The sequence below is a fragment of the Mytilus galloprovincialis genome, chromosome 13, assembly GCF_965363235.1.
Source record: "Mytilus galloprovincialis chromosome 13, xbMytGall1.hap1.1, whole genome shotgun sequence".
NCBI lineage: Eukaryota > Metazoa > Mollusca > Bivalvia > Mytilida > Mytilidae > Mytilus > Mytilus galloprovincialis.
Genome location: NC_134850.1, coordinates 31,437,339 through 31,446,954, shown reverse-complemented (window position 1 = coordinate 31,446,954; position 9,616 = coordinate 31,437,339). Strand labels below are relative to the sequence as shown.

Sequence of the window (9,616 nt, the reverse complement as noted above, 5' to 3'; positions counted from 1 at the left end):
TACTTTCTAAAACGTAAATTATATAATCATTTAGAGTTGTATTCATCGTGTTTTCCTCTAAAATTGACAAGGTTAAATTACCTTCTGTAGTATCCTGTAGGCTTTACTTCCTTATCACAGCATATATAAATACCGGGAACGCATGTCATACTCGACAGGACATCCGGAGACAATCAAGGTAAATCAAATGTATTTCTGCATTTTGCAATTTTGAATTTGGTGGATGGAACATGAAATTAGAACTATGAACAGATCTTATTTAGATAACACTTTCAATTTTGTGACTTAATAATTAAATACTAAACCGATAAACAAAAAAAAAAAACAAAAATAATAAGATAGCATTCAGTTATTATTTCCGAATTATCTTTATGATTGAGGTTGTGAGACGAAATTTAAGAACACATGATCTATTTCTTATTTCTGGTTTTGAATGCTTTGAGAAGAGCTAAGTCTTTACTAGATTGTTGAAAAATATTCAATGAGGGACCAACAAAAGACAGTTATTGTTTTATTCCATATTCCGAGAGAAGAAAATGTATTTAATGACAAACATATATCGAAACAAATTTTACATAAACATTTTACCATAACGTTGCATGTAAAAGCGCGTGACGTTTAGCGCGCTGAATAACACTTTATCAGGTGAATATGCGTTTTTATTCAAAATCCAATTGATGTAGAGAAACCTACTAAAATAATACCAATCTTGTATTTCCTTCTTTAAAAAAATCAAATGAAGAAGCAAATAATAACTTTTCCAAGAAATCAAAGATAGAAAAATATTCAACTAAAAACAAATGAATGAAAAATAAAGAATAACTCTCCCGAGAAATCAAATATCGAATAGTATTCCATATTGGTATTATCATTATGTCGGCCTCAGTGAATATAATTTTTCAAAAGTTAATAAAACCGCATATTAATCTCATCAAAAGACAGTAATTGTATAATATTTGATTTTTAGGAAGAGTTATTCTTTATTTTTCATTTATTTCTTTTTAGTTGAATATTTTTCGATCTTTGATTTCTTGGAAGAGTTATTTTTTGTTTCTTCATTTTATTTTTGATCAGAAGATTTTTGATCAGAAGAAACCACAAAGCTAGATAATACAATTAACTATCTAATTACTACTTCAATTAGATATTAATTAAATTTATAATTTTCACTGTTATTAATATAAGTTAGATGAGTCATATAAATCTAATCTTGAATTTCATCCTAATTCTCTTAATTTTCGGAACACGTTTTAGAAATTTATATGTGACGTTACTTTGGGCGTTGCATTGACTATGGCTTAGAGGGCTGTGATTTTGTAATGTATTCGTTTTTTATCCTATAGCTAGTTACCACTTCAGTTTAATCATGTATATCTATGATATAGTCATTTTATAAAATTTACTGTTTGCAAAACTATGTATTATTCTTAATAATAATGATATTTTTGTCCCAGGCGGATAACCCTGGCCTCACAACTTTTTTGGAACTTTTGGTCCTCGGCGATCTTCAACTTGGTAGTTGTTATGGTTTGCAAACTTTTTACATCTGAGCATAGTTTTGTGTGGACGTAGCGCACGTCTGGTGTATAAACATATTTTTTAACCTTTTACCTTTGGATGGCTATTATTCGTTTGTTTTCCTCGTCCTATATTTTCTCCTATTAATCTGTTTATTTATTGTAACCCTGTCGTGTAATGTTGTCATTTTAATGTTATAATTAACACTGCCATTAAAGCAGGAGGTTTGGCATGCCAAAAAACCAGGTTCAACCCACCATTTTTTCATAAAATGCCCTATACCAAGTTAGTAAAATGGCCATTGTTACATTATAGTTAGTTTCTGTGTGTGTTACGTTTCTGTGTCGTAGTTCTCTTATATTTGATACGTTTCCTTCAGTTTTAGTTTGTAACCCGGATTTGTTTGTTCTCTATCGATTTATGAATTTTGAACAGCGGTATACTACTGTTGCCTTTTTTCTTTTTGATTTTTTTAAAGAAGAAAATACAAAACAAATTTATCTTCATTCTCAAGACTAATGGGTTTTTTTGGTGATTTTTAAATTGTGTCCAAAAAGTTACACAAATTTATTTGTACCGACAATCACAGAATTGCTTTGCGAAGAACATAATATCTTTTTTTTTAATAGTTTAATTTTTAGATTTATGTTAATGCAATGTCACAAAAACGACAAATAAATGCAAAGTTACGACTTTACGTGTGTATTTTTAGTGAAGTAACCATTTATCTATTTTGAATGGTCTTATCTTGCATTGTATTGTATAAGTACTTTTTTTTGTGAGTAGATGGAGCATTTCAAACTAGCCATCCTTGTCATAACCGTTTTCATTGGAATAACACATGGTCCTGTTCATGTAAGTTGTCAATTTCCACCAGGATTTGGAGGATTTCCAGGATTTCCACCACCGGGATTTCCACCACCAGGATTTCCACCTCCAGGTCCAATTGATGATGATGATGGTGGTGATGAAATTTTAGTTGTCCAAGACGATGGTGGTTTTGACGGTGGTGGTGGATTTGGCGGTGGCGGTGGCATGATAGGTGGTCTTGGTGGTGGGCTAGGTGCCCTGTTAGCATTACCCCTCATTTGTAAGTACTAGTATACAAAAAAGTAAAATCACAAAAATACTGAACTCCTAGAAAAATTCAAAATGGAAAGTCCCTAATCAAATGGTAAAATCAAAATCTCAAACATATCAAACGAATGGATAACAACTGCCATATTCCTGAATTGGTACAGGAAACATTTACTACTTATTGTTTTACGTTCGTTGATACTTTTTGATAAATTATGTTATAGCTTAACTCTGCAATGAAAGTTTTATCATGAAGACATGTTCTGTTTAACTATTGGTAGAATTGTATGCTGAAAAACATTCATACGGATTGATATTTTATTATTTTTGTTTGAAAAGTACATGATGAATAAAATTGAGAATTGAAATTGGGAATGTGTCAAAGAAAAAACAACCAAAAAACAGGAAACAGCCGAAGGCCACAAATGGGTCTTCAACACAGCGGGAAAATCCCGCACCTGGAAGCGTGATTCAGCTGAATATAACATTGTCCACTAATTTCTGTTATTGTTTTACAGTCACAATAATGTTAATTCGCCTTTTCAGAATCTAATACATTCTGGGTAATATTTCCAAAAACGTACACCAAAACATTGTGATTGGTTTAAAACGTTCCAAACAATGGAAATTAAACCAATGCATTAACGTTATTTTCATTTTGGGGTACGAACAATGAGATTACCCATAGTCCTTTAGATTCTGAAAAGGTGAATTGACTTTCTAATTTATGGTTTCGACAGTACTTGATAATGATTATCATGATGTCTACTGTCATACCATTTTATCATCTATGTTCTAAACTTTAAATGGATAATAAAACCATGTATAAAATGTGTAATAGTCTGGTTGATGAAAACTGATCTTTGTAATGTTGTTCATACGAATTAAATACTTTTATTCTTTATTACTTAAAACCAATTAGATAAAAGCATAAAATAATAATAATAATAATGATTATAATATAAACAAAAATATTTATACAGTTTGTAGTCACTCAAAAGTTTTTAAACGTCTTCATTTTTGGTTAGTGTTAATGTTTCTAATTATCTAAACATATCTTCTCCAAACAATACAAATATTCAAAAGGTAAGATATAATTTTCTACTTTAAAATTTGCTACTATTTATTACTATGTTATCGAAGGAAACTTGCAAATATTGACATAGGTTTGCAACAAGAACGAGAATGTAAACAATGCACTAGAAATTAAGAAAACCATCAGGTTTAAAAAATTTCGATATTTTTTATATTCTTTGATACCTAAAAATATGCTTTTCTCTGAAGTAGCAAGAACAGAAAGAAAATTACCAAAATTGGCTTAGTTCAGCTTCTGATTTAAAAAAAAAACCAAATTACTGAATTAAAAAGTTTACGTCTGTTTCAAAAGGATATATAACTAGCTATATTTTAATCGTATTATACGCTACAAGTTTTCCCAAAAGTAATAAATTTTGACTGTCTCTATCAAGGCTGATCGTAAAACAATACTTGAGATACAAAAAGCATATTTTTAGTAACTTTATGATTGTTAAGAACATATCAATTAAAGTTTCAACTTACTTTTAATTATTTACAGTTAACCATTAAATGAAAATATCACCGTTTTTAAAAACAATTTACAATCATTGTCGGACATTTTCACCTCTATGCTATTGTAAACTATGGTCAATCGGTTCAATTACTTTTTCTGTTGAAGGGTTTTATGTGATATTCGTTTGACGTGGCTCGGTAGTTATACCTCTCGTCAATGTGTTTGTATTGTCTTTCATTTTTTGGTGGTGTATTTTGTATATTCGACTTTTTGTATTTATTTGGTTCTTATAACGTGACTCTGAACTTTAAAAGACCCCGTCAGTATGATATTGTTTTATTTTATGTCATTATGATATATTTCTATTATGAATTACAATATACGTTGAACCACAAACGTAAAAATCATTCAATCGCGTAGTGGAATTAACTATTTGTGGATTCTTATGAATTCTATATATAACTTTTGGACTAGTTTAAATCTCGGTCTATTTCTGAATTTATTCTTACATACTTTTGATTTTTTTAACTCTGTATGCTAACATTGCCTAGGTAAATTTTAAAATTGTTTGTACCCACATTGAACGACAAATCTATGTGACGTATAAAATTTTCTGACGTCAGACACACAAATCAATGAATGTGTTTGTAGATAGATGTTTTTGTGTTCTGTTAAATTGTTCCTTTTAAAATTGTTATACGATGATGACTGATGTACCCATATTCTGACTATTTTTATTTATTGTGTCTGTTTAGTTAACGCATCAATGTAACTATAACGGAAATTGATGAGACTGTTATCAAAGTGAGAGGGTTAGCGCTATAAAACCAGGTTTAATCCACCATTTTCTACATTTGAAAATGCTTGTACCAAATCAGGAATATGACAGGTCTTGTCCATTCGTTTTTGATGCGTTTTGTTATTTGATTTTGTCATGTGATTATGGACTTTCCGAATTGATTTTCCTCTAAGTTGATTTTTTTGTGATTTTACTTTTTTCAATACTTGCCTAACCTTGTCCTACGAGAGCTTTATTCTAGCCCTTGATTGGAATCTAATTTAACACAAATTAATATAACGAAACTATAAACATATGTTAAACAACTGGGAGTTTTGGATAGGTATAAAACCAGACTTAACATACCATTAAAATAAAATACCTGTACTAAGACAAGAATATGGCAGTTGTTTAACACTTGTGCCGTTGATTTTTAGCGTTGTATTTTGTTATTCCTCTTTTTCTAATTGCTTTATATTGCATTATTTTGCCATAGTAGTATATCAAACATTATTATTATTTTTATTGCAGTAGCGGCTTTGAGAGCAGCACCAGCACCAGCACCAGCACCAGCAGTAGCAGCAGCAGCAGGTACATATTATACTTATTTGATCCACGTGCCTCTGGCTAGCATTTGTGATCACATCAAAGAAGGGCATATTAAACGTACTTGGCCCACGTGCCTCTGGTGAGCAATTTTGATCACGTCGGGGAAAGTCATATTTCAACTTATTTGGTCCACGTGCATCTGGGAATTTGGGAAAATAAGGCCAATGTTTCTTTCTGAAATCTACTAAAACTTATACCTAATGATGACGGCAACATACATTTTCATAACTGTTATCACACTTGAAAACAGATTAATATACAGCCGTTTATAAGGAAGGATGGCAATTCTATCAAAATAGTTCATAACTCAATCTTATTCTATAATAATGTAGGTAACGATGAATTGAAAACATAATTCAAATGTTAATTCATTTATTGAAATCAACCAGTTGAAAACATTTGAATTTTGATCATTTCATCATACTGTTTTTTTTTCATTTCATTTCATCCATTGTTTTTGAAAGAAATATCAATATACTTGACATTCATATTAATGCATGCCATGTTATAAATCAATAAATGAATGTAATTACATTAAGGCATTTCAATTGGTTAATAAATTTGCAAAATATAAAATAATTGGGAAACCTCTTAATGAAGCAATTTCATACATTTGCAGACCTATGTTTTTTTATATACCTAATTTGATCGTCACCTAGAAAAAAAATGTATTGCTTTTTTTTTAAAGTTTGCACTGACTTATAAGAACAGTCCTTAAAAAAAAAAATTACAAAAATACTGAACTCCGAGGAGAATTCAAAACGGAAAGTTCTGAATCCAATAGCAAAATAAAATGATAATACACATCAAATGAATAGACAACAATTGTCCTATTCCTGACTTGGTACAGGCATTTTCAAACGAAGAAAATTGTGGATTGAACCTTGTTTTAAAGCCCTAAACCTCTCAATTGTATGAAGGAGTGTTACAATCCAATTCATAAGCAACACATAAATAGTTACATGAAAGGTTAAGCCACTGTTTGAAAAATGCTGAGACGAGAGATGGAAACTACATATTATATACACAAATATATATGAATAAACTCATCATAGATACCAGGACTAAATTTTATATATACACCAGACGCGCGTTTCGTCTTCAAAAGACTCATCAGTGACGCTCGAATCCAAAAAAGTAAAACAAAAAAGCCAAATAAAGTAGGAAGTTGAAGAGCATTGGGATCCAAAATTCCTTAAAGTCTTGCCAAATACAGCGCTAAGGTAATTGTGAATATTATACACTTCTTAATTTTAACATTATCCCAATTACTGATTTTAAAATTTATTGAACTAAGGGTTCTTAGTGGTTAAATTGAAGTCATTCCCTTAAAGTTTTCTTTTGTCGCATCTGATTGAAGATCAATGAAATACGTCATTTCCTCAATAACATTTATTTTTTCCTATTTGAAAACACTTGAAATGTGCTATCAAAATCTTTGCAAAGAATTTATTTTTTTATTTGTTTAAACAATTCGTGTGACAAATGTACATTTTTTCCAAAACAAGGAGAACATCATACAACATCCTTGTAAAAATAAGGAGATGTGGGATTATTATTAATGAGACAACTATCCACCTAAGTCCAAATGGAGTGCAATTTTGGCAACCGTACAGACTTCAACAATTACTATATCGTATATCGTATAGTTAGCTATAAAACGCCCAACAGGAAACATATGAAACAATGCAATTGAGAAAACTAACCACCTAATTAATAGCAAAACAATTTAAGAAAAAGAAATACACGAAGCAACGTCAACTACAGGCTCCTGAGATCCCGGTTCAGATGCAGGCAAACAGACCTGCGAAATACAGTATTTGATTCAATATTGGCCGTTCTGCATACAACAGGTTCGTATGCAGGCATACATACCTGAGAAATACAATGTATACATTAAATGTAGACTTTAGCACACACGATGTTCGTATGCTGACATAAAAGCTTGAGAAATACAATGTATAAGAAAAATGCAAGGTTCTACATACATCAGGTTCATATGCAGACTCACAAACCTTAGAAATGCAAGTTAATTTATTAAAATTGAGTTCAGCCACACTATGTGTTCAATATGGCAGATTCACGATTTTCAAGTGTTTGATAAAGAGACACTATAAAAAAAGGAGATGTAGTATTATTGCCAATGAGAAATCTGTCCACAAGAGACCAAATTGACACAGAAATTAACAACTATAGATCACCGTATGGCCTTCAACAATGAGCAAAGTCCATACCGCATAGTCAGCTATAAAAGGCTCTGAAATGACAGTGTAAAACAATTCAAACTAGAAAACTAACGGCCTTCTTTGTATAAAAAATGAACGAAAAACTAATATGTAACACATAAACAAACGACAACCACTGAATTACAGGCTCCTGACTTGGGACAGGCCCATATATACTTGTTTTCCTTTATTTTTCTCGTTTGTGCATACGTTTGTCTTATGACCAATAGTTCGACCTCTGGGAAAGGACCATTAATAAGAGTTTTTGATTTTAGATAAGACCGTATTGTTGAAAGAATATCCACGATCAGATTGATGCGTCTTCATGTCTTTTCTTGTCTTGAATTCTGATTTGAGAATGACTCATAGTCTACGCTGAACATATTTAGGCCTTGGACTTTGAGCTTTTATACATTACCTTCATTAATCAATACTTAAAGATACACGTGGTCTTTCTAATACACGTGGTCTTCCTTATACACGTGGTCTTTCTCATACACGTGGTCTTCCTTATACACGTGGTCTTTCTCATACACGTGGTCTTCCTTATACACGAAGTCTTTCTCATACACGTATGATCTAATTTACGTCCCTAAACTTCTTCTAAGTCAATAATATAATATTATTTTGGAAAATGAAATCCTTTATGTTTTGTTAAATCAAATCGGATTTATTTTGTTTCAGAAGACGACATATTCCCAGTAGAATTTATGACATGAACACTTTAAACATGAGAAATACTATCTTTAATTTCAAAACTGACATAAAACCAGTATTACTAGTAAATTATGATACCAACAGCACTTTGATTCTGCCAAGACACATTTTACCAAGTCTAATGTTTCGCTTACAATAACATTCCATTCACGTATTTCAAAGATTTTGTCTTTATTGTTGTTTCCTTAGATTGAAACCCCAGTTAATAGTTATCAAAGGTACCAGGATTATAATTTAGTATGCCAGACGCGCGATTAAAAAATTGTAAAAAATTGCGATGCTTAGCTGATATACGTCAATATTCAGTTTACTTTCAATGTCATACTGATATTTGTTTTCTTACCTTTTTCTAAATGCACTTGTAGTTTCATCTTTTTCTAAAATCACTTGTATATTTCACTCATAAATTATTCAAAACACAAAATATCCTTCAGTTTATAGGGGGATATAATTTTTATTACGCTTCGATAAAATTAAGCAAAACGGCATTACTTTAGTTTTAGTTTTAGTTTTTTTGTTAGAATTGTTTTATATTATCATATCGGGGCCTTTCATAGCTGACTATGCGGTATGGGCTTTGCTCATTGTTGAAGGCCGAACAGTGACCTATAGTTGTTAATGTATGTGCCATTTTGGTCTCTTGTGGATAGGTGTCTCATTGGCTATCATACCACATCTTCTTTTTAATATTGCTGATGTTTCGCAATTTATGTATATGTTTTCTATTTCAGCTCCTGCTCAGGTTATTGTTCAGGTTCCTGTCACTGTCATTCCCCCGACCACCACATAATGATGCCTGGCTAATCTTAGATGTTTATATGCAAAAAGACATGTTGTGTGGACCAATCATGTGCTTTTCTATGTTAATATAAATCAATAAAGATGTGTTTATTATTGCCTTGTTTTTCTGCCCAAATAAAATGACATAGTGTAAAATTCTCAGAGAGTAGTTACCACTACTACTGGAGTTTCCACTACTGCTGCAGTAACCACTACTGCTGCAGTAACCACAACTGCTGCAGTAAACACTTCTGCTGCAGTTACCATTGCTCCTATTGTTATTTAACTACTGCTCCAAGTACCACTACTGATGCAGTTACCAAGTCTGCTGCAGTTACCATTACTGCTGCAGTTTCTACTACTCCTGAAGCTGTAAAAACT

The 9,616-nt window shown here is 31.4% G+C and overlaps 1 protein-coding gene across 1 annotated transcript; it reads left to right on the top strand.

The window, feature by feature from the left end:
• The first annotated feature begins 2,304 nt into the window (after nt 1-2,304).
• Nucleotides 2,305-9,347, top strand: LOC143057469 (uncharacterized). The gene is made up of 3 exons (XM_076230776.1): nt 2,305-2,608; nt 5,436-5,495; nt 9,187-9,347. Exons 1-3 carry the CDS (start codon nt 2,305-2,307, stop codon nt 9,243-9,245), a joined length of 423 nt encoding a protein of 140 aa, XP_076086891.1. The 3' UTR covers nt 9,246-9,347.
• The last annotated feature ends 269 nt before the right edge of the window (nt 9,348-9,616 follow it).